Source organism: Neolamprologus multifasciatus, chromosome 16 (genome assembly GCF_963576455.1).
Source record: "Neolamprologus multifasciatus chromosome 16, fNeoMul1.2, whole genome shotgun sequence".
In the NCBI taxonomy this organism is placed as follows: Eukaryota; Metazoa; Chordata; class Actinopteri; order Cichliformes; family Cichlidae; genus Neolamprologus; species Neolamprologus multifasciatus.
Genome location: NC_140454.1, coordinates 12,817,916 through 12,843,793, shown reverse-complemented (window position 1 = coordinate 12,843,793; position 25,878 = coordinate 12,817,916). Strand labels below are relative to the sequence as shown.

General features: G+C 38.9%; 1 protein-coding gene across 1 annotated transcript in view; it reads left to right on the top strand.

Annotated features, from left to right (window-relative positions):
- The first annotated feature begins 230 nt into the window (after positions 1-230).
- Positions 231-25,878, top strand: part of clybl (citrate lyase beta like) — a 69,126-nt gene continuing 43,478 nt past the window's right edge. Inside the window, exon 1 of the mRNA XM_085135529.1 lies at positions 231-354. Coding sequence (XP_084991655.1) covers positions 311-354 — 44 coding nt within the window. The 5' untranslated portion in view covers positions 231-310. The remainder of the gene's footprint in view (positions 355-25,878) is intronic.

Genomic DNA, 25,878 nt, shown 5'->3' with positions numbered 1-25,878 from the left:
GTTCAGAGAGAGTACTCTGCGATGATGTGTAATCCACAGAAACTTTGACTTTAGTTTTTAAGCAGCTGCTCTTATTTTGTTGAATTACTCTTTATTTCTGCTACTTTATCACAACTGGAAACACATTTCACCCGCTGCACTTTATCCTCGACAGCAGTCCCAACCAGTTACTCTCTGTTTACCTCCCCATGTGCTAACAGCACTCCAGATACGCCCCTGCCAGGCTGTGGCCAATCACACGATTCAAGCTGCACACACGCGCCGCTAGTGAAGCCAATCGCCGCTCGCTCGTTTAGCGTCATCGGAAAACATGGCGGCGCACATTACTAGAGCTGTGAAACAACTTGTCCCACAGTAAGTCAATTTATTTTCAGTTTATCTCGATTGAAAATGATGATTTGACCTGTCAGCTGAGGAGGAAAAAAACAAAACACACTGTAAATATTTAGGCGCTAATTTTTATGAATAGGTTTTCCTGCACATGGCGTGCAGCTAGCAGCTGCTGGTCAAATGTCACTTGTTTTGTAGGCGGTGGAGAAGCAGCTGTGTTTGTAGCAACATGTTTTTACAGCCTTGCGTTTTCCAAAATAACGGAATACACAGTTTTTGTTTATTTTTATTGTAGCAACGTGGCTGTTATTTGTTGAACGACTTTAGTAATGTAGTGTAAGAATGTGTGACTCATTCTGCCCATGGTCACAGTTTTACAGCACATCTAATGTGAGGTGGAAACGAAGTAAAAATGTTACTGAGGTAGTGTGTAATTTTATAACTAAGTAAAACACTAAACACAGGCCGTGTGCTATGCAGGTTAGGCTTTTGTGAGGGACATTTGCTTTTTTTAATGCAACTTTCCCGACGACTTTGCAAAGAAAATATAATAACATAAAAGTTTGACAGTTATTTTCTTGCATTGCGGTAGTCGTCCTCCACTCCACTATTGCCCCCTTTCTGTCCCTTAACTTTTAAAGAAAAAGTTATTTTACTGCTGTTCTCTCTAGTGATCATCTTTGGATTTTGATGGGAATTCATCCAAATATATCACCACACCTCTTTTTTATGTTTTTGTTTTTCAAAGCCAGACGTTTCTTATGTTTGTGTCTAGTGTTTGTCACTCACATTTACAAGATTAGATCACAGGGTTTCATTCTGCTCCTTGAAAATAACCTGGGGAAAAGTTGCCTTCCTTTGGCAACTTTATAAGTATCTACCTGGGCTTTGCTGTAGCTGCATTTCATTTTCTTTGCTGTACTTTCTGTCATAAATTGTGACTTCATGGTGACTCGCAATTTTCTCCATAGGCAGCAGAAGATGGTGACAGGTCAACCTTTGCTCTAAATGTGCACTGTTTGATAGACATGTAACACAGTCCCATAATGACAGCGTTCCCTCCTTTCTCCTTAGACAATGGATAAAAGCCCGGCTTTAGAAAAGCATTTGTCCTGCAGTGCTCACTTTAGAAATGCTGGAGCCAGTTCAAATGCTGGATATCAAATGCTGTGCACTTACGCATAACATGGGATACTCTATCACTTTACACTGCTGCAGACTTCTTTGATATGCTGTGGTTGAGTGATGAATAAAAGATGCATATTCATATGAAAATCAAACCAAAATCACATCATAATTGGAGGAAAAGTAGATGATCCTCACTGTTAAAGGAGCTCTGTGCAACCTCAGAGAGCCATTCTTATTAATGATACTCAAATGAGGCTAGTGTACTAATCTTCACCTGCTCACTGACACAAGCAAAAGGTGAACTCACATCAGTGACATACTCTAAGTGCTCAGCAGCCTTACTTTGATTATAGGAATATAACCAGAATACAAGCAGTTGGCAACCAGTTGAATTGAGTCTCCTCTTCCAAAGAGGTGTCCTGCAGATGAGTTGTGCTCAGCTTGTGTGCTCATGCTTCACAATGTTTCACGTTAAACTAATGGGCAGTTTGTGAGTAAATGTTACAAAAAATTCAGTGCAGTCATCGTGCAACCACTGATTTTTTTCTCCCTTTCTAGTTGCAAGGAAGTTGCTAGTTTCCAGTTATGCTGCTGTGATAAATGCAAATGCTAATGAATTTTTAGACCTATAATCAAATCAATGGAACAATATACCAGCCCTGCAATAAACTGGACTTCCTTCAAAGGTTAACTCAGGTTTTTAGGTGTGGCATTTTGTGGGGATGCTGAGTGGAGGTGTTTCTTTTAATTTAACCTCTAAATGTGGAAAATTTGTGCTGAATTGATATTAGTATCTGGAATACTGGTAGACCAATACAGTGCACATAAACTGGTCATCACAGTCATAAAACTACATTTATGGAATTGCGCCTGATTGAATAAAGTGCCTATTACATTTTACAGTTAGTCTTTTGTTATTATCTTTGGACACTTTTTTTGCCATCAGAACTACCTTCATTCTTTGTGACGCATATTCAACTAGGTACTGGAAACAGTCTTCAGAGAGTTTGGTCCATATTGACATCACAGCATCACGCAGTTGCTGCAGATTTGTCACCTGCACATCTGTGATGCATGTCTCCCATTCCACTACATCCCAAAGGTGCTAAATTGTGATCTAGCGACTATGAAGACCATCTGAGTACAGTGAACTCATTGTCATGTTCAAGAAACAAGTTTGAGAGGCTTTGTCACAATGTGTGATATCTTGTTGGAAGCACCCTTCAGAAGATGGGTACACTGTGGCCATAAAAGGATGGACATAGCCAGCAACAATACCGGGGTAGGCTGTGGTGTTTTAATGGTGCTCATTTGGTGCCAAAGTGTACCAAGAAAATATCCCCAGACTATTAGACCATCAGTATTCTGAACCGTTGATACAATTCAAGATGGATCCATGCTTTCATGTTGTTTACACCAGCGGTCCCCAACCTTTTTTGCGTCACAGACCGGTTTATGCCCGACAATATTTTCACGGACCGGCCTTTAAGGTGTCGCGGATAAATACAACAAAATAAAACTAGTACCGGTTAGGGGTGGGGGAAAAAATCGATACTGTGTAGTATCGTGATATTTTGTTTGCTAATAATGTATCGATACAGGGACAGCAAAAATCGATATTTTGTGGACTGGAACATGCTCTGCTCCTTTGACATTCCTTCACTGTCCAAATGTGTTTAACTTTTTTTATGGCAGCAATAAACATGACAGTTTACTTATTTTAATTTAAGACATGTTTTATTTTAATTAAGTTTAAAACTTTTTTATTTAATGTAAAATTATATTTTGCTTTAATTTACTTTCAAATTCTTCAGTTGCTGAATGTGCTGCATAGTTTTCACAAATTGCATAGTTTAGAATAGCTATAATTGTACCAGATGGTTGCATTCAGTTAAGCTGGACTAGACTGTAATACAAACCGTTCAGTTTGTCAACAATAAAACTGACTGAAATGAGAGAAAGACTGAGTGTGAGACTTTGTTATTAGATAAAATGAATATTGATAAAGTTTACCTTTATGTACAGAATCTGAATATCGCAAAATATTTAAAAAAATCACAATAATATCGTATCGTGCGTTAAGTATTGTGATAATATCGTATCGTGGGATGTATGGTGATTCCCACCTCTAGTACCAGTACCGAAAAAAAGAAGATTTATTCATAACACACGTGAAAAGACCCAGGAAAACTGAGTTAACGATAAAAATGATAACAAAATAACGCTGAAAACCGATTAAAAACCCTGAAAACCATACATTTCACACCTGAGCCTCAACTCTCGCGGCCCGGTACCAAACGACTCATGGACTGGTACCGGTCCGAGGCCCGGGGGTTGGGGACCGCTGGTTTACACCAAAATCTCCCCCTACCATCTGAATGTCACAGCAGAAATGGAGACTCACCAGATCAACTAATATTTTTTACAATCTTTGCTACGTTTTTAGTGTGAAAGTTCACTAAATAAACTGCAGGGGGAAACTGAAAATGTTCCTTACAACAAACCTAATGAGACTCTTCCATATGGTCATTTTAAAGGAGCTAACACAGGAAAAGTGGCTAAAGATAAAGCTAACCAGAGAGCAGAGCATGTTAGAAGGCAGCAGGCTCAATAAGAGCAAAGGATCAAAGGAGTTATGGGAAAATTATGGAGATGAGTGAAAAAGAGAAATGGTTGACTGCTGAAGCTATAAACATACTAGAAAATGATGTAAGTACCTGAAATTTGTTTTGTTATATAATTCTGGGGAACTTGCTGTTGATTGCTAAGTAAAACCTGTCTTGTAAACGTGGGTGTACAGCAGCTCCTTTTATCAGTATGTCTTTTAAGTAGAAGAGCACTTTATTATCAGTTGTTTACTTGATATACATTTGGGGAGATCGTGAAGTTTAATAATCTCTTTAAGTTGACTGTATATGCAACGGTATTGCCAGGTCACACTTACCGAAAAATCAGAAATTGGAATTAGTCAAATAAATTGAAATCAGTGCATCTCTACACTGGTATCAACAAGGAATTTTCACCCAGAGAACGGCCACTCACTGGATAGTTTCTCTTTTTGGATCATTCTCTGGAAACCCATGGATTGGTGTGAAAATTGCAGTACATCAGCTTTTTTTTTTTTTTTTAATATCTAGGCAAGCCAATGTGGCACCAACAACCATAAATCACCTTTCGTCTTCACTCTGGTACTTGATTTGCTCTTCGGCACATCATCTTGACCATGTTTAAGTGCCTAAAATGTTTTTGGTTGCTACCATGTGATTGACTGACTAATGTACCTAATGAAGTGGCAGGTGTGTGTACCTGAGCAATATGCACAGCACAGAGTAGGAAATGACAACAACCAACTCTACCCAAATGTTTGAGAAGAGGAAATGTCCAGACTACAGATAGTAGAATAAAAGAAGGTAATTTCTTTTTGGTGACCAGCGATCTGTAGAAAATGACTTTAATAATGACTTTGTGTTTAAGAATGACAGTTTTCAGTCGGCAATTTAGCAACTTAAATACTTTTAAAGTGCTTCATCATATAAAAGCATATAAAATCTTAAATCAAGATTGGAATTTGTCTAGAAGTTTGACAACACAGTGTGCCTACATTCTTACAGAGACAGTACTCTTGTTAGGCAGGTATGTTTTTCTTCTTTGCTTCTTAATATTGTCTACTAGCATGATATTATTGCCAAATTAACAGGAGGCGAAAACCAGTTAAGCTAATGGGTATGCCTTTATGGGTTTGTAATTGGTATTCATTAAATTAAGAAATAATACAAGATTCACTTTTTCAGCTCAATTGTTCATTACCGAATAATAATAACAATGGAGTCTCTTCTTCCTGTGTGGCACTTGTCAGGCTTGTGGTACTACAGAGAAGATGATGTCCCAAGTCACTGGGCTTCATCCTCTGCAACAATAAATGTCTTTGTGCACTTGGATGCGCCAAGTAATATTTTGGCTGATGGCCCATATAGATCTTTTTTTTTTTTTTTTTTTTTTTTTTAAATCTTTTCATTTTCTTTTTGCTCTTTTTGTTTTTGTTATTTCTCATTTTGTTCTCTTTTTAACATTAAACCAGTGGAAAACTGGAACAACTAATAAACACTGGCCACTGACATAGGTAAATCTCATTAGCTGTATGCCAGTATCGGCCAGTATCAGCTGATACTGATATTTGGCCAATGCAAACGGACTAGGAATAGTCGTAATTCTCAAAGAATTATTAAGTTATTTAAAACAAAATAAACAAACAGTATATGTGACTATTTTGTGTTATGTTATGTTTTAAGATAGTCATGGGACAGTTAAGAGGGGTATAATGATTCCAAAATCAAGACACAAATGTAAGCAATATTTCCATCTCCACGTATCCATGTGTAGCTGTTAATGCTCCGTCAGATTTTTCAGCTAACAAGTGAACTGCAGATCTGTCATAGTAATGGATTTAAATGTTTGTTTATGATGTGTTAAAAATGTAGCTAATTCAAATTTGCTGTCATTTATCCCCACTAAAGAAAAAGGGGAGCAATAGTTTTTGTTAATTTCTGTAGGAAAACATAAGAATGAACAAATTTAAATGTAAACTGTCATAAAACAAACAAACAAACAAAGACCGGTGCTGCCTTCCAATCTGCTCTTTTGATTTTAACCATTTTTCTTGCTTATGACTTATAAGTTCATATAATTCAAATATTATATTGCTGGGATACTGCTGCTACACTTGAGTGTGTTTTTGTTAGATGGTTCATGAGATCCATTGACAGGTGGTTAACAGTCAGAGCTGCTTATTGCTTTCCTACATTTGTAAATTGTCATACATGTCTCTTAAGAGGTATAATGAGACACTTCAAGCAGTTTGCATGTTTGTCACAAAGAACTTTTAGTGAGTTTAATATTCTATTAATGTGTCTGTTCAGGTCAACAACATCGTGACATGTGGCTCTAATTCAAGGCATATGAATTTCCAGAGGCACAAAGCTGATGATCCTGCCACATTAGAGTGTGAAGTGACTGTCACGCCAGTCTGGTGTGTGTGTCTGTCTTCTTTTGCTTGTGGGGATAGCGTGAAAAAGTTTGAAAGAAAATAGTTTCTTTCCTAATCTTACCTAATATTTGCTTAGCATGTCATGTTTTTAATACCACTTTGATAAGAGTGTTTTAGTGGATCATTTAGAAATTGTTTTTCTCATCTGTGCTGATATGAACTGCAGAGGCATATTAAAAAGTCCACATTCTTAATAGGTTTCATAGAGAATTTGCACTGATGTCTCTGGGAAGCAGTACCTGAATGGTTAAATGGAGCCCTCTCAGATGGCTGGAGCTAGGAGAGGAATGTGTGTGCTTGTTTTATGGACAGCCTAGAGCCCTCGCCCTGGCATTGGCGGCAGACTGCTCTTTGTCACAAACACCCTCGTGTCAAAGATGCAACAGCATCCTGGAGGAAACATTGATTGCTGCTATGAAGTCGACAAGTGATGAAAGTAGCCTAGAGGTTGTCAATTAAGAGAGCCAAGGCCTGGACCTTATAAGTTAATGGGCAGTTTCCCCTCTCAGGGCCTGCTAGGGCTTTATAGCACAGCTTATAAAATCCTTAAGTGTAATGCACCCCTATAACGTTTTCAATTAAGAGAAAGGGCATAAAGCAGCGCAGACACTTGGCAGTCGTGCTAGAATGTTTATAAAGTGGCATTTGGCATAAATTGTGAGGGGAATTTTCAATTGCCCCAGTTGTTTTAAGCAGCAGCTACTGTGCAGAATTTTATTTTGATGGCACTTCATGCTGACTGGAAGCATTACAGACTTCCTGTTGTCTTCCCATTACCAGTTCTTTTAGCTTGGTCATATGGATGCACAGCCAGGAGTTTAAAAGCTTCGTATTCCAAGTTATAAAAGAGATTAGAAACATGCAGAATTTTAATATACATGTCTAATATTATAATGTCTTAATTGTAGCGCAAAGTGCTATTCAGTCTGAATACATTAGTAATTTCACACTAAATTGGTTAATTTAATTTCAAAACTATATAATGCCACAGGAATTTTCATGCAAGGCAATTAAGGAAAATAAAATAAAAACCAACATTTTATTAACCGAAAAAGCAATTAGCAGTTGCACGCCACAGAAAGCCATGTTTGTAATGCTCTTAGAAGTATACAGTTATATGCAATAATTCTAAATGGCTAACGAAAATCCCTCTGCTCATCTGGTGTCCTCTGTGGCTGAGCTTTCTTTGGCTTCCGGTAGGAAAATAAATGAGTGTTAAATAAACACCAGAGTGTTGACACTTCATTTCCTCATTGATTGGTGGTGGAAGCTGAGCTTAAGGTGTGTGGCCGTAATCCAATCAAGCAAGAAAACAACCGTGGGGACCTTGAGTGAGCAGGTTGGTCAAGTAACATCAAACCCTTCCTTTCTTTATCCGTTTTCTATTTATTTATGTATTTTTAAATCTAACCTCTTTTTTTTTTTACTTTTCATGTTATATGTCAGCTGAGCTGGTGTTTCATCAAGCTGAATTATGCAACACCCCCAAAATACAGGATATGACTTAAATATACCAACTATACTGATACAGCATTAGTGTCCATATTTAAAAGTGACTATCAAGTAGGGCCTTTTCACTTTAGCCTCAGAATCCATAAATTGCTCTATTACCTGTTGTTGACCCAGCTAAGCTCGCCTTTGAAATCTGTTACAGAGCATTAACACATGTTGCTGTGTGAAAACAAAGCTCTGACGACTGGCGTGGGGACCAGCTGAGTAAACAGGGATGAGGGAGAAGAGCTGGCAGAGTAGAGAGGCCTACACTTGTCCCTTAACTGACCAAGGTGGATCCATACGGCCAACAGATGGATATGTTAACCTGTATCTACAGAGGGGGAGGGAAAAAAAATCCAATCAAAACAAGTATCTCTGCTCTAGCGCTTAAGCCTTTGATCAATAGCACATCTTCGGCTCCAGAGTAGGACTTCTTACGACCTCGGTGCGCACATGGAATTGCATCTGTATAAACACGGCCAGGGAGGAATGTGTGAACAATGCAACAAAAGAATTTTGTTCTAGAGACATGCGGTGGACTTGGCTAGCGGGTGGTTTATGTGGTTAAGAATTTGAGCGTGGTGGTCGAATTGAATGAGAAGCTGGGGAAATATTCTGTTATTAATGAAAACAAAAGTGGGGAAACTTGTGTTTTTGCTTTTTAGAGATGTGAGCCAATCCAAGTGCTGTGATGAAAGTATAATGTACAGGTATTTTAGTTCTAACCGCTGAAAATGGATATAATGCATACATTATATAGGTTTCAGTGGCATAGTGGAAGCTGTTAAAAACTAAATGTATCAGTAAATCATGATCAGCATGCTTTTGATTGATTAAAAGCCAAATTATAGGTAATTTCAATCTCTTTTGATTGCCATGACTCGTTTTAACCTACTTAGAACTGATTTAACTCTACCGGAGCATATATTGTACAGATGACTGACAGTTTCTCACACAGACTCTGTTTGGTTCTTGCTGTTTAGCCCATGTACCATTAATTGGGTAGCAGTCAAAGTTGTGTGTGGGCAGGATATTACTTCCAGGTTTGGAGTTAGCTCCTCTGTCGAAAGGCCAGAGTTTTTTGGAGGCCTGTTAAATTCATAGAGATTTGGATTCAGTTAACAACTCAGAAACCTGTAGGAGTAGATTTGTGTCACTGGGACTGGGAATGATATATCTTGTCTCATCACGTCTTCCTCTGCCACGATCATGTTTAGGTCTTCTCACGGCACCAAGGTTGGCTCATTGCCATGGTGATGGTTGGCTAGTTCCAGCGCGATGAGGTGTAATTTACCCAGCATTTCCTGTCTGATACACAGCAAACTAATGAGTAAGAGGCCTGCTTTTATAGCAAAGTGTTGCTAACTGGGCACAGCAGGGGGGGGATTGAGTGTGTGTGGTGTGTGTGTTAGCGCTGTTCCCTGTATCATTTTGCCCTAGGAAGCTTATGTGTATGTATGCCTATATGTGAAAGTATCTGTAAGGGTCAGTGTTGTGGCCACATGGCTGCAGTTCTTTGATTAACCCCTCGGTGTCAGTGTTGACAGTGGGTCTTCTTATGAGAAAGTCTTTTAGAGAAGCTTCTGAGTTTTAGTTTATTAGAAGGTGAAGCTTTATCTCATGAATTTCCCTCATTAAATAGTCACACACTGTCACTAAGTGACTGCCCAGCAAACCTGATTTGGAACATTAACAACTATCTCTCGAGATAAAATTCTGGCAGTGGCCCTTTTCCTCATATGAAAAAGTACCTGATTACCAAGAAAACAAATATTTTAAATAATATGTACTAATAATAATATCAAAACCAGAAGCGATATTAGTGGTGAAACAGTGAAGCTAAAATTAAACTATCAAAAAGAGTTCAAACTAGAGCTGCTTTGTATGCCCGTAACAACCAGTCAAGTTGCAGTTTACATCCATGTCTGCAACAAAACAGTGTCCCAATCAAGTGTGAATGTAGCATTGTGGCATCAAATACCTTTAGATGTCTGATATTTTGCTCTACGTCACAAACTAATGATTGAGTTTTGGTATAAATATGTTTAGTAGCATCACGGTGAGCTTTGACCACACGTTTTTAATCTGATCATAAGTTTGTCGAGTTTGAACCTTTTTTTCTATCATATGTAATGAAGTTTACTCTGGTATTCCTGAGTGTATTCTCAAGAAGGTGTGCTACTCTATATGATTTATAGAAATTTTAAAATTTAACAACACTTAAAGCTAAGCCTTCGGGTGAAAGGAGTAGATAACTTATTCTTCTTTCTGAATTTTAAAAAATAAGGAAAGAAAAAGTATGATTTATTTGGGTGGGAAGCAAAGAGTTTTTGGTATTTTGCAGAATTTCAAACTTGGAAATTTTGGTTTTATAACTTCTCATCAAATCCCTGGCACCAGCACTGGTTGCAGACAGGCAGCCTCCTGTTAGCACTACACTTCATTAGAACCAGGTTTCAGTGGTACCACACACGTTCAAACAGCAGGACCATCTCCCCAGCATCAAAGGATATTTTATACAAAGGCTTGTCTCTATGTCTGTCTTCCTATCACTGTCTGCTAATGATGCATGCTGCACACATTTAAACATTGATACCTTCCCTTTTTACACTCTCAAACTCTTAAAGCCAGATTTCACTTCTCTTTCTCTCTCTTTTTGGCTCGCTTTTTCTCTCTTGGTGTCTTTCTCTCTCTCTCGCTCTCTGCCGTTCGTGGTGTTTGTTTGGCTGCTGGGTTTTGTTTGTTTATTGTTTCCAGATGGCAGACGCAGACTTCATTTGTGTGGCTTTCAAGTTCCCAGAGAGCTTTTTACTGCCTTGGCTCAAGCGCTTATCCTGTTTCCTCTAGCCAGGCTTTATGATGGGCCCTTTTATATGTAGCAACTGGAAACAACTGTCACTACCAGTCTACGTCGTTGGAGATGGGGAGAAAGCCTGGAGAAACTTTCTTGCTTATCATGGGAACATCTTCATTACCTGGAGAACGATGGAACGTCAGATGAGGACAATGTTTTGGGTTTTTTTCCTGAGAGGGCTAAATTTTCTAGTGTCATAAAATTAGAAAGAGTACACTTGATGTTGTTAAGATACAGTGCACAAAATGAGAGTAGGGCAGCATGCTTATAATAGTGATGAAGCTGGTAGTGTTTTTTTTTTTCTTTCTTTTTCCTTTTTCCAGGACCTCGCTTAGTCTAGTCTGGGCATCATTAAGCGCTGTGACATCACTTATTTACAGGAACCCAGGAGGGCAACTTGCCCAGTAAATGTGGGGGAGGACCAGTGCATGTCTTTACTCATCGGATGCGGTTTTAAGACGGGGCAGTAATCAAAGCTCTCGGCTATATAAAACCCACCCCTTCTCCTTAAGGAGGCCTTTTCTTCTGGCTGCTGCTGAATGGGTGATTACCTTGGCATACCAACCTGCCTAATCCCATTTCTAGTAGTGATTTAACAGAGTATAAATGGACAAAGCATTGTGTTTACTCACCTACCCCACAAAAGCTCGTCTCTGCGAGGAAATATAAAAATCTTTGGCCTGTTATTGTTTTGGGCTATTGTCAAGAAAGTCGGGCAAGCAGTCATATTTCCTGAAATAAACACCATTATTTGGCAGATTCTGGGAAGCCAGCTGTTTTGCTGTTCCATTCTTCACCCACTAAAAGTGGTAGCACGTGTCTCTGATGATGTAATCGCTAATCGCAGGATAAGTCCTCCGTTTGTTTATGATCAGCAAAGTCCACGGTGACTGCCAAGGTAGAAGTAGCGTTGACATATACAGTAGGTTGCAAATGGCAGCACAGTCATTTTACTGACCCACTTGTGACCCTGCACAAGGGGATCTGAGCTAAAGTGTGAGGGGATCCGACTTTAATGTTCACATAATCGGTGGTGTTTGTGTTTTACCACCACTGAGCGCCTGGCTGGCCAGCTAATCTCATCAGGGTTTGGGCTGTGGTGCTGGGGTTAGGGAGAGGACAGTCTAGCATGACCCATATCTCTGTGCCAGGAAGGCTACAACACTCCGGCTCTACCGTGCTGTACCATCAGAATTTACTACGAGGCCCTTTGCCAGAGGGTTTACTACTGAACTGTCTGGCTCAACAAGATAATGCCTCTACTAATGCCCTCTAAAGACACAGACACTCTCACATAGGGTTTGCTTTACAGCACACCAGAACCCTTACTATTAGAACATGCCCATGTTGTGGAGCAAAAACAAACATTGCGGGCAAAACAATTATACAAATAAACAATGTTTAAAACGTCAGAAGAGACCCCTTTACCTTTTGATTTGACAAGGTTGGAACAGTCTTCAAACATATGATCAAACTATCTCGGCTGCTGTAAATGGAAGCTACTAAGAAGAAAACAAACTGTTGGATCAAATAAATAAAGTGATGGCTTTTTGCATCAGAAAATAATGCACCAACATGTAAAGAGTGCTGATTTCAAACCAAAATATCATATTTTAAGTTACTTTAATTATTTATTTATTAGTTTCTTTTTTGTTTTCTTTTGTTAGCAGGATTGTTTAAAAAGTTCATGTTATGGAGGGATTTTTATGAAAACTTTACCAGAATCATGAACTGGCTTTTATTTTATTTTTATTTTTATTTTCTGGTTAATTCTGAAAACCATGTGCTTTGTTATTTAAAGTTCAGCAGCTCCTTAGAAAGCCTTATTGCATGTTCTCATCTGTTTAGCCTTCGGCTGTCTATAAAAATGCTTTCTCTCGAAATCTCCGACCTACTTGCACGCAGCTTTTTACCATTTTTGTTTTCCATATGCTGACATTTGATTACATAACAGGTGAGACTAAGTTTACAGTGACATCATTTGAATACGCTTTATATAAAACAACTCAGGATAATGGGATCTCTGACTATTGCTATAAAAAGTCATCATGACTAAACATGTACCAGGTGACCTGCCCTCAGGCTGGGCATAAGGGTAGGGTTTGGTTGAAGTCCACTCTTTTTTTTTTAAAGAATTTTTGTCTATTTGGAAAACGCAAATGGAAAATCTATGTTGCTTCTTGCTAAAACAGAAATCGGCCACAACCTGAGACGAGGCACAACTAATCTGATGGATGACAGGAAAAAAAGTAGGTCATTTCACCTAAGTTTACCTAATAAACAAGTATCTTGTGGTACAACACACTTGTCACAGATTAAATTTGGAGTATCTACAATGACCCTCTCATTTAAGAGAAAATAAGCATTTCTTCTTGATGTCCTTGATTATAAAAGATGAGTGGGAGGACCCTGCCTTGTGGAATTGTCCTTAAAAATGACTTGTAATAGTTTACTGTTTAGACGTAGAAATTCCAGTTTTAGACCCTTCTTAATATTGTCGCATAAGACTAAAAGGTCTTACAGTATGTATGTATGTGCTTCTTTTTCACGAAATGGCCTATTGCACACATTGTTGTTTTAGTCAACTGACTCCGTTGCAATCACTTTTCTGCACCCGTGAGAGGTCAGAAACCTGCTCAGTGCTCTCCCTCAGTGCACCATCCAACCACAACATCCACACATCCACACTCCAACATGTGCACGCGCACACAGAGGAAACAAATCAGCAGCTGGCTGTTTGATGGTCTAATTTAAACCAGTAGTTATTTTTGAGTCAGCTTCAATCCTCTGACATCTCTGCAATTGTGTGGATTGACACAAGGGCATAATAAAGTTAGTTCCTTTATGCGAGGCATGGATAGGTTTCCTGTTTTGATGTTAAGACATATTTCTAAATATTTAGTTTTCCATTTTATTGCAGGGCTAGTTATTGATGTAGCGGCCAGAAATAGCAGCACCACCCCTTTGCGAGCACCTCTCCATCCACACTTCACGTTTACGAACGTTTCATCTGCCTCGCTCAGCTCCAAGTAAAGTTCACAGCTAGTATCAATTCACACCAAAGCTAAACCTACCACAGTGATTAAAAACATAAGAGAAAATCTGCACACCCACCTATGCTTACTTACAAAACTATCTTACAGTAAGACATGTGGGTTCAAAAGAAATATTTGTTTTTCACCCCGTGGTAAGGAGAACTGCATACTGAGGCATCAGCATCATCCATCTTTGCACAAGCTGGATTATACTTCAATTTGCAATAATTAATGCAGGATACTCAGACATCCATCTGAGAACACGTGTTCAGATCAAACAAACCATTTAGGCGAGTTAAAATTCTCGCCCAGCCTAATTATCACCTAATAGTTGATGTGACAACAAACAAGTAATTATCTCTTCTTCTTCTGTTAGTCTAACCCAGAAAAGGAGGTACCTCTGTGTATGGCAATAAAGGGTTAATGTGTATGAAATTTAATCCTGGGTGCTAAATGCTTTAAATAGATTTTAGCATAACTCTGCCCTCAAACTCACAATTTTAGTTGACAGACAGCCTCGTTTCTGATCAGTCGATCAGTTATTCAATCAGTCGATCAGTCAGTCGATTTTTTTTTTAAACAAAAGACATAGCAAAACAAAACAAAAAAACGCTCCTTGATGTGAAATGTTAAAGACTTGAATGCAGACTTGCACACATAGACACACAAACACAAGCAGCATGGTATATTAGCTTAGCTTTGAAGTGCATGGATTGACAAAGAGACTCCCTCCAATCAAAGGATTACAAACTCCAGTGGAAAAAAAAAAAAAACGCGATGCACAAAAGGTGGCCTATGTTCTGTCTGTTTGTGTTTGTCTAAAAGAAAGTCTGTTATGAATTTGTAGTTTGTGTATCTACTTTTGATCTAAATGTACCACATGATGCCTGTTCTTTAAATAACAGAGTTTGCTAAAGATGTCCTACCAGCTTAAGCTCTGGTGTACAAAAGAAGTGTTTGCTGTTGGGCTATATTTTGCATGAATGGTGGATGATGCACCGAATTAAATGGCAGTATAGGCCAGACCACGAGCAAATTGCCATGCCTTTTAGTCCCATCTTCGCTGATGCGGTACTTCCTCAGGCTTTTGTCTTCAGTTTGGGGCACAGCTGTCAGGCTAGGTGCTATCCACGCTCCCCTCCCAAAAACCTCAGTCCACGCGCCACTGCACCCCAAACGCTAAATAGGAGCATTAGACACACCATGTTAAGGGCTGCTGGTGTTTGAGCTGTGGCTTTGGGTGCTTGTCTTGTCCCACGGCCAGAGACATGTGCATTATCACACAGGCACACTCACAGCTGCACACCACACTGCAAAAGTTATCCTTTGCTCCAGATCCCACCATAAAATAATAGATTTATTCAGTTGTGTTAAATGTCCATTGTCCTGTTGCTGACTTCTGTTGTGTCTGTGTGTTGGCCATTGACTGCACTCTGTCTTTTACTTTCTCCCACCCAGCTACAGATCTGCACAGTGAAAACACCCACAAGGCCTATCTACCAATGTGTAGTGTTGCAGATTTTGATTATGCACCACTGGCATCACACCTCAGCAGGATATATCCAAACATGAAAATTAATTCACAGCTAAATGCTACTATATGCAGTCCGAGAGGGAGGGGAAAAGGAGAAATCAAACACAGGTTTACACAAGTGAACAGCCCCAGCATTAAGGAGCCAGCATTAAGGAGCCTAAAGGCAGGCAGAGAATGCAGTGTTCATTAATGTGCAAAGCAAACAAAACCTTACTCCCCCATCCGTCACCACACAACACATGCATGCAAACATGGATACACGCACATGCGATGGTCGTTTCGGAAGAGGGAAGAGCCGTTTAATTTGGGGGAATTTCAACTTGTGTGAAACACTGACCTAAATAAAACAAATGTAAAATACTTTTCCAGCTGCTTAAAAATCGGGTTAATGAAGAAGAAGAATAAAATCAGCATAATGAGCTGAAATTGTAAACAGAGTCTCACTCACAGGAGAGCTCCATTGATCAGTGTAAAATGAGAAAGTTTGGAGAAGCTGCGTGCTGTGTTTATATTGCAAACTTTTGGGGATTTCAAATACCAAGCAAATGTTTTAACTTATAACATTTGTTTAAAAGTCACACTGCTCTCTCACATTTATGCATTTTATTTGGCTGAAGGTATTCTATAGGGATGACTTTAAGCTGCACCTATAACTTCCATTCAGGCTGTCTGTTATGAACTTAAGCATGAAAGTACTTGTGCATGACTTTGTCTCAGAGCAATGCAAATGGAATTGCCCCCTGATGGTTTGGAATGCACCCAGCTGGCCTTTAAAAGGTGATAATTGGAAAATACAGGATGAAGCCACAGTCAAAGTAGGGACCTTGTGTTGGACTGGGTTAGCCACTGCAAAGATGGAGGAGAAAGGAACAAAAGAGATGTACAAGGAAATATAAATGGGAAGAAATACATTAATTTGGTTTTATTCTTTGGATTGTGAAGCCAGAATGCACTTTAAAGTGGAGGAATACTTGCTGTTCCTTCTTTAGGAGGCCTTGTTAAATACTATATTTGCAGTAGTATTTAACACACAGTATTTGAAGTGAATTCTCTGTTCCACAACTAGGAGGTGTGAACTAAAGATGTCACTGATATTTGTTACTATGCTAATGACTAAAATGCTACATTTTGAAAAGGAAGAATATAACCTCTGACTTGGCTTTATGTTTTTGGATGAGGACGATAGGCATTTGTCATTTGCACATTTTCTTACTGAAACTGCCATAGTGAAGATTTGGCATAGAATATGATTTTAATATAGAATTCCACCAACAGGATTTAGAAAGATTGATCACAAACCTGCTGAATGATATTGTTCTAGTTCCTGGGGAAGATAGAAACTATTGAAACCCAGGCCACCAAGTTTCTCAGGTGGAAGCGGCAGTACCACAAGTGTTACTTAAAAGGAAAAAAAAAATCAATTACCCTAAACATTTTAAATTCACGGAGGTTTATCTTGCTGTAATACATTAAATCTCTAAGATCGTCAGGATGTCAGTAACAAAATTTGTCACACAGGTACATCATAAGCTGCAAACACACTGGAGAGGTTTAGTCATTGCACTTGGTTTAGAAGCTGATGGCTGATCAATTTAATATATTCCAGCTGCCTGGAATATCTAAAATTTAAGACAAGAATAATGAATGAGTCAAGCTGTGTGTCATCGTACTGATGTGAGTCATCATTTCTGCCAGAAGCTCTGGTTGGATGAAATATGGCTACCTGGTTATATGTCAGTCAACGGTATTTCTGACTCTCATTGGTAGTTACTTCAGTCTTTTGCCTCGAAGTTGAGAAAATCGTTTCTTATCCACGTCCATTGCCAGCAGTTATTGTGCACATAGTCGCTTGAATTCATGGACCTTCTGTTGTGTCTTTTCACCAGTTGCTGCAAATCACCTCCAAGTATATGGTGTAGCTTTAGGCCCCCTGAAGGTTGTCTGTATCGCTGCAAGATGGTATAATGTTACCTAGCAACCAATGACCAACATAGTGTTTTTGCAACTACAACAACTTCTAAAAGTATTGTATTATTTTAATTTGGCAACAATGGCATCACATTTTTATCCACAAATCACGACTTATAAATTATGCTTTATGATCATCATGTTGCCTAGCAACTATCTAATGCACTAAAATGACAGACTAAACAATACTGTAGCATGGCTATGTAGTAGTAAAAGTAAAACTGTTAATGCACATAGGACCCACCTGTTTGTGATTTAAATAGGCCACACCATGAAAACCATGAAAATGGAGGAGAAATGGGAGAAATTTGTCTTTCTGGCAGAAAACCTTTCACAAGTGCTAAAAGTTGTGAAACCCAAACCATGAGATTTTACTAAACCTAGTAAATTTAACCATACCAAAGAAACAAAACCATGTGTTTACCACCTCTGCCACCATCCAAAACCCCACTGCACTTGCAAAAAGACACCACATACCACTAACCACTTTGTTTTGCGCTTTCATTTTCTAAATACCATGATGTCTTTCTGTTGATGTATTTTGTTACTTATTTATGACAAAGTATTGCATAGGACAGAAGTTTTTATCCACTTTGACAAAATGACCGTAGAGCATTTTTGAAAAGCCACTTTTATTGTTTGGCTTCTTTTTAATCTTCATTTATTGATCTGTTTTAATATTTTCAGTTATTTATTTGTTGGCAATTTAAATGCACAGTACCGGTTTATGAGCATTGTCTTTGCGATTTTTCATGTAGTAAAATCAACTCATGGAACACGCTCAGGTTTCACACTTTTCTGTAGATGCTCAAAGTGTATGTGAAGAAAAGCTGTATTTCTCAGCAGTGCACAAAGTCTTACATGGTGTGGGATCTTAGTCTGATTTAAAACTGCTGTAGTATAGAACCCATCGCATAATGCAAGCAAATATTCAAAAATGTTGCCTATAATAGTTGTCTAAAGAAAGCTTCAGTTAACTCATTAAATTTAATGTGCCATTTTTCCATTACATTTTTGTTATTTGTAATCAATTCACAGGAGCATGTGGGAATTAATTATGGGGAAGTTAAAATACACATCTTTACTAATTCATAAAACCTGACACAGCATTCTTTTACTTCTCAGGAAGGAAGTGGAGTGGGGAGGTCAGGGGGGCGATACAGGAGCTCTTCCTTTTTCAAAGCATCACTCAAAGCATTTCTTCACTCTTCGTTGTGTTAGCCTAACCTAGTGTAAGCTTGTACATCCGGTCTCCATTACTGTGTTATTTTCTAAGAGAATGACGGTGATAAGGCTCTTTTGAAATCCTGTTTTACTGGGACCCAAAGGAAGGAAAAGGCCAGAAACCAATACCGAAGTGAACACTCGGCCGGGTTTTTTTTTTTTTTTCAGAATTCTGAGCTTAAAGTAGAATTTTTCATAAGTCAGAATTTCCATTAAAATATTTTTGTATCTTTGAAATACATTTCTGAATCTTAACTTCACCAGGAACTGGATAAATAATAAGAATTAACTTGGCCTTGTGAAATGACCATATATCTGTGGATTTAGATTTCCATATCATAACATTTGTGGAACACTTTGATCTTTAGGCAGCAGTCCAGTCAAAACAGCACGTCAGTCCTCATGCCCTGTGTCAATCAACAGACATTTCCAGTAACAACATGCCAACACCCATTCTGCACTGATCAGGAAACTTTTGCTAACTCCAAATGGAATCTTCTTAATGGCTTCCTGTACCTGACGCCTGCTATTGCTCGATTTCAGCATTGGATCAGTTTTACTATGCTCACAACTTTCAAGCTTGGCCTTACGTTTCTTTTGTGTTCAGAAATCACCAATAATAATACTGTCACTGAAGCACTGGGTCCCAGATTTGCTTTCATAGTCAGAACGTCATTCTTAGACTGGATTTAACCAGGATAGTCATTGATATCCTAAGATAATATCATGATGCATTGCAGCTATTATTTACTAGTTGTGAGTCCTAATTATGTGATTTTTTTTTTTCTTTCGGCGTCTTATATTACTATGTTTGGCATTATTTCTTCTAATTGCAAAAGCAAGTTAAATCCCTAATATATATCCCTTTTAGGCACATTCATATGTTACAGCTGGGTAAAAGGAGAAGCGACTTTTGGGTGTTGAGCATTCATCAAAGTTACTGGGATACCACCACTACTTCTGTCCTAAACATTGCATGTATTTCAGCAGTTTGTTTTCTCAATAATTCAGTGAATAAAATACATTTTGATTTGTAAAACAAACTCTAAAAACCCAACAGTAATTGTAAGTGTAGAATTTATAAAATGAAGCAGCTAAAGAATATTAGTTTTTTCATTAGGTTGCCCTGGGTAAGGTCTATTAAATTTCCTAAAAACAACTGGAAGACGTGAGCTTTTTTTTGAAACCTTTCAATTAAATATGTTGTTATGGTCACACCAAATAAATTGGAATGAGATGTTGATTGGTCCTGGGACCTGTTACTGTGCTAATAGACATTAGCACCATGTGGTTAAAGTGCAGCTTTTTGGCCACATGCAGTTTTGATTTTTGCAGTAGCAGTATTAGTCAAATTGTACATTTTTGTGTTGTTGAAATAGGATCTCAGTTTCTTGTTGGATTTCTCCCATTTCTGTTGTTTGTGAGTGATTAAAGTCAAGAATCCATCTGATGGCCTTTGTGAGCCACACTCAGAGATGAACTTTGAACTCAAAATATGAGGGAAGAAATTATGGCCTTTAGCAGAAAATGAAAAAAAAATTTTTTTCAATGACATGAAGTTTGGCAGAAACCTTTATTTTGTTGGGATTTTCATTAGCAAGAGACGTAACATGATTTTCAACTCATGTGATGTGATCACACGATATTTGTATTTGTTAAATTATGATAGGATATTTGCATGGAAATTTTTCTATTTTTTTCTTTCTGAAATCCACACATGGCAGATTAGCACGCAATCACCTCAGCATCAATTACAAACGTGGATGTTTTTGTCACTGCTTTTGACACATTGGCTTATATGAAACTGGGCAGCAGTGACTGGTGACTCGTCCAACTTGTCCAGCTTCAAAAGTGTCACTGGTCATGGTCCTTGCTGCAAATAAAGGCTGTTTTAAAACTAAAACTTACTGTACAGTGTGAATTAACACACAGCCATGTTTTTAGAAGCTAGGCTTTCTAGCATGATATATCTAATCAACTAACTTAACACCAAGAACAATAAATACATGTACTATTAGTAACAATATACAAGGTGGGCTATTTATATGGATACACCGTAATAACATGGGAATGGTTGGTGACATTAAAGTCCTGTTTGTGGTACATTAGTATATGTGAGGGGGCAAACTCCTCAAGATGGGTGGTGACCATGGTGGCCAATTAGAAGTCGGCCATCTTGGATACAACTTTTCTTTTTTCAATAGGAAGAGGGCCATGTGACACATCAAACCTATTGGTAATGTCAAAAGAAAAACAATGGTGTGCTTGGTTTCAACGTAAATTTATTATTTCATGAGTTATTTACAAGTTTCTCTTTCATCACAGCCATTGACATGTCGAAGAGGTTAACACGTGAGGAGCGGATCAAAATTGTGTTGATATCTGGTGAACGCAGTAACCGGGTCATTGCAGCAGATTTCAATGCAAGACACCCTACGAGACCACCCATCTCCGATGCTACAGTTAGCAAACTGCTTGCTAAGTTTCGTGAAACTGGTTCAGTGTTGGATTTGCCAAAATGTGGACGCAAGAAAACTGTCACTAATGAAGAAACATCAGTGGCTGTCCTAGCTTCATTTAGCAAGAGCGTAGCACTCGCCACATTTCACTGGAGAGTGGCATTAGTCGAACATCCCTTCGGCGGATATTAGCTACTCACAAATGACACCCTTACAAACTCCAGCTACTGCAGCATCTCAACGAGCATGACCCAGATCGGCGCACAGAATTTGCAGAATGGGCAAAACAAAAATTGGATCAGGACCCTCAGTTCATGCAGAAGATTTTGTTCAGTGATGAGGCAAACTTTTATGTGAATGGTGAAGTTAACAAACAAAACCACCGCTATTGGTCTGACACTAACCCACATTGGATGGATGCCTCCAAAACTGTTGGACCCACAAGAGTGATGGTTTGGTGTGGTATATGGGGTACAACGATAGTGGGTCCATTCTTCATCAATGGAAACCTCAAGGCCACTGGATATTTGAAATTGCTTCATGATGTGTTTCCCTCTTTATGCACTGAAGCTGGCACGTTCCCTGAGTTTTTCCAGCAAGATGGTGCACCACCACATTATGGGTGCCAGGTCTGAGCATTCCTAGATGAACAGTTTCCTGGAAAGTGGATTGGTCGTCGTGGGCCAGTTGAATGGCCCCCAAGGTCTCCCGATCTTGACCCCCTTAGACTTTTATCTTTGGGGTCATCTGAAGGCAATTGTCTATGGTGTGAAGATATGAGATGTGCAGCACCTGAAACTATGGATACTGGATGTCTGTGCTGGCATTTCTCCTGCGGTGTTGCTATCACTGTGTGAAGAGTGGGAGAAGAGGGTTGCATTGACAATCCAACACAATGAACACATTGAACACATTTTATAAGTGGTCAGAAACTTGTAAATAAGTCATGAAAGAATAAAGTTATGTTGAAACCAAGCACACCATTGTTTTTCTTGTGACATTATCAATAAGTTTGATGTGTCACATGGCCCTCTTCCTATTGAAAAAACAAAAGTTGTATCCAAGATGGCCGACTTCTAAATTGCCACCATGGTCACCACCCATCTTGAGGAGTTTGCTCCCTCACATATACTAATGTGCCACAAACAGGACTTTAATATCACCAACCATTCCTATGTTATTACGGTGTATCCATATAAATAGCCCACCCTGTAGTTTAAACCTGAAGTCCTCAACTCAGTTTAAAGGAGATACCCACGTGCGACCAGCTCTGTTATATACTGTTCTAATATATATTTTTTCCTGGGTAAAAAAATTATCACTTTTATATTAAAATGTCTAAAAGACCTGATGTAATATTTTAAGTGAGTTTATAACCTGTATAATATTTAATGTGGTCCTGATACAAGTTGATGATAAACAAGGTGAAAATGTAACTCAGAGTTTAGTTTCCATGATCCTCCCAGTAAGGGAAGGAAGGGGCACTAGTTATTTCCCACCCTCCCTCACACCACACCCTTAATGGAGAAATAGTCCAAGGCTGGGTCTTGATGTTTCCCTGTGACCTTTAACATTGAAACTGGGCTTATGTTAATGTTTTTTTTCAAAGCATTGCATCTACTAACACATTATTACTGCTTCAGTTATTGCAAGTATAACAATAGTCTTAGTCTGAGCCAAAGACTTTGTCGGGAAAATCCAAAAAATATGATAAAATAATAATGAAGTATAAGCTGCATGGGTTCTGGGTATGTGGAAAAGAAGTGTGTATATGACTCCTAGTGTTTGCCATAGTTCCCAGGTGGTTTAAGGTCTGCACAGCGAGGAATAAATGACTCCCCATATTTTCCACAAGACCGAGACTACCTGCAGAGCCAGCGATAGGTGCTAAGCTAACGGGTGCACTGAGAGCACAGGGAGACCTACTCTGCCACTTCTTTATAAGGAAGCTGCCATTTTGGCTTTTAGCAGTGCCACATTTAAAAAGAGTAGGGAATCCCCATGGCAAATAGGAAGATTTAATGTAGGTGTGAGCTGAACACTCATTTAAAGATTAAAAAAGGAGAAGAAAAACAAAAACACAGTTTGGCGTCAGAGCGCCACAATATGTAAATAGCGAACAAACCCAATTGTGGTACACAGGAAAATGTGCGTTAATCGCTACCTACTGGGTTTTATGAAAGCCAAACACAGACTTAAATAGACATGCGGAAGGTCCTCAGGTGGAGAGTGTCCTTGATTCATCAGTCCCATCCTCACATCTATGTTGTAGGAATTTTCATGAGGCTCTGTGAGACAGTAAAAGGTTAAAGGAGTTCATCTGGACTACATTCAGCAAAGACCAAAATTGGATATAAGATGTAATTGTTTTTTTTTTATATAACCTTATTTACATTTTCATCATTTTGTCAACTAGACATTTTAGTATTGTGCTTTATTTATTTTTGTTTTTTAATCTGCATATAATCTACTGTATTTGTAAAATTTACATTATCAAACAGTTCTGGTGTGGGGGAATATGGGAACACCATGAAATGAAGGCAGCGTTTGTAGAGCTCTTGCACTTTCATGGGGTTTACTGACTCATCAGTGGCTGTGTTGCGGTGAAAGCCGGTACAAGAATTCTCTCCATGTGGTGCGCAACACCCGCCGAACACAGAGCTCTGACAATCTTACTACCCAGCTTCCTATTTGCATCACAGCTTTTGCTACAGGAAATGTGTTGTTGATTTAATGACGTGGTGGTGTTTTTAGGTCTGTTGTTCGGGAGAAACTGCTGGAATTCACAAGGTTATAAATGAATGTGTGTATTAAATTCGGATACAACTTGCTTTACATTAGCAAATAATTTCATAATAGTTTTGTAGCTAATTTGCAATCTCAAGTTTGATATCCAGTGAAAACAATACTTAAGAAAAATGATTGAAAGAAGTGTATTGCTAGCCCCTGTTTACTTTGTTTCTTGTTTTTATACTTGCCAAAAACTCTAATTACTTACTTAGACAAGCGAGAATCCAGATGTTGTTGTTGAGGGCTGAGGCAAAATGTACAGGCATACCTTATTAATGCAGGGTCCCACTGGACCAACTAGAAGGGCTTTCAGCTTACAGTCCTTTTTATGTGGCATGTAGGGAGGGGCTCTGGGATGCTTTGGGGGGTTGTGGCCTATATAATACTTCCATGGTTTTGGCAGTCAGATTTTCAAGAAACTTCCTGGTGTGTCAGGATCAATCAGGCCTAAGCCAGTCTTAATTAAAGACTTGGGGCTGGGCAGAAGTCGAGGGCAAAAGGCATCCCCGTTGGTTAAAAGAATGAATTGTCTGTCATTACAACACTATGGGGGGTATCAGCTTTATTACTTAAAATTCCTCTTTAAAGAGACTGACCATTCACGCTTTGACGTGCTCAAATTATAATATAGTAGTGCTTCATAAATAGCACAGTCAGATATCATTCTGCCATCTTGTGACTTGTTGAAATTGACAGGTTGAACCAATTTCATGTATACAAGAGGATGTCCTGTCATGCATATCGTGTGATTTTGGTTTTGGACATTTGACTATGAGAGAATACCAATGTTCACTCTTGTTATGAGAAATCTTCATTCAGCTCTGGTTACTGCTTACCGTTTATGTCACAGTGAGAAGTACTTTATAGTGCACCATCTAAAAGCCCTAGATGTGTAGTCCTTTTTCTCAGTGCTTTTTGAAGTATACATATGTTAGGATCTTGAATCTAAAAGTCGAATTTATAGTAAAAGATGTCTTGTTTGCTGAAGCAGATTTATTTATAATAATAAAAAAAGATGCAGTTATTATATTAGACCACTTGGGGGCACAGGCAACTTACAGGGATGGAGCTTGAAGATGGGGTGTGAATGTTGTACATGGGGGGGGGGGTTTCATTAATTAAATGGAATATGATCCAAAAGACTCAATGCTCTCTCATAACACATCATATCCCACAAGAGAGAAAATAAGGCAAATACCACAGATGTCCCCTTTTTTCCCTTTCCTGTTTTTCTGTGGTTATAGTTTCCTCCAAATCCAAACGTCAGACAGACAACGCCTTAGTATGTTTTGGTCTCCTGAGTGGATCTTTCCAGTACACCCATCTGTCAGACTTTTTTTTTTTTTTTGAGGTCTGAGGAGGGGTATGGGGGTGTAGTTGTGTCTGGGCTCGAGCGGGTAAATGGGTGGGGGCAAGGAACCAGACGCACATATCACATCACAGGCCAAATATCCTAATGCTCTGATCTACCTTCTGATCTACTGTCCCAGTCATATCCATATCCAGGTTCATATCCACCCAGACACACCCCAGCCTAAGTGCTGGCATAGTAGGTCTGTTGCTACCATGCTTTCTTTTTAAAGCTAACCCATATAAGTGCTTTCCTGCGTTATTCACTCTGTTCTGCAGCAAAATTAACCAATGCTTTTCCACCTGTAAAGTCGACCAGGTATCATATCATCAACTTCATCTTCAAATTGTGCGGTTTTATTTTGAAGTTAATTTGAGGTGCTAGTGTTGCTGAGCAGGGACAAGTGTTCTCACCTGCAGAACTGATACCCTTAATGCATTCATATAATGGACGGTTATGTAACACTGTTAACTAAGATGGAAAGTATAGCCACCTTGCCCGTCTTAATGCATTCAGGCTCCACGGTGTCACGTTGCTCCAGTGATCCACAAGGCTCAAGATGGCAATGCTGTTTAGCAGTCAGGATATGTGTGTCTGTGTGCTGGTTAGAATATGTGTCTGTGTGCTGCAGTGTTTGTTAGATTAGCTCAGATATGTGTGTCCATAT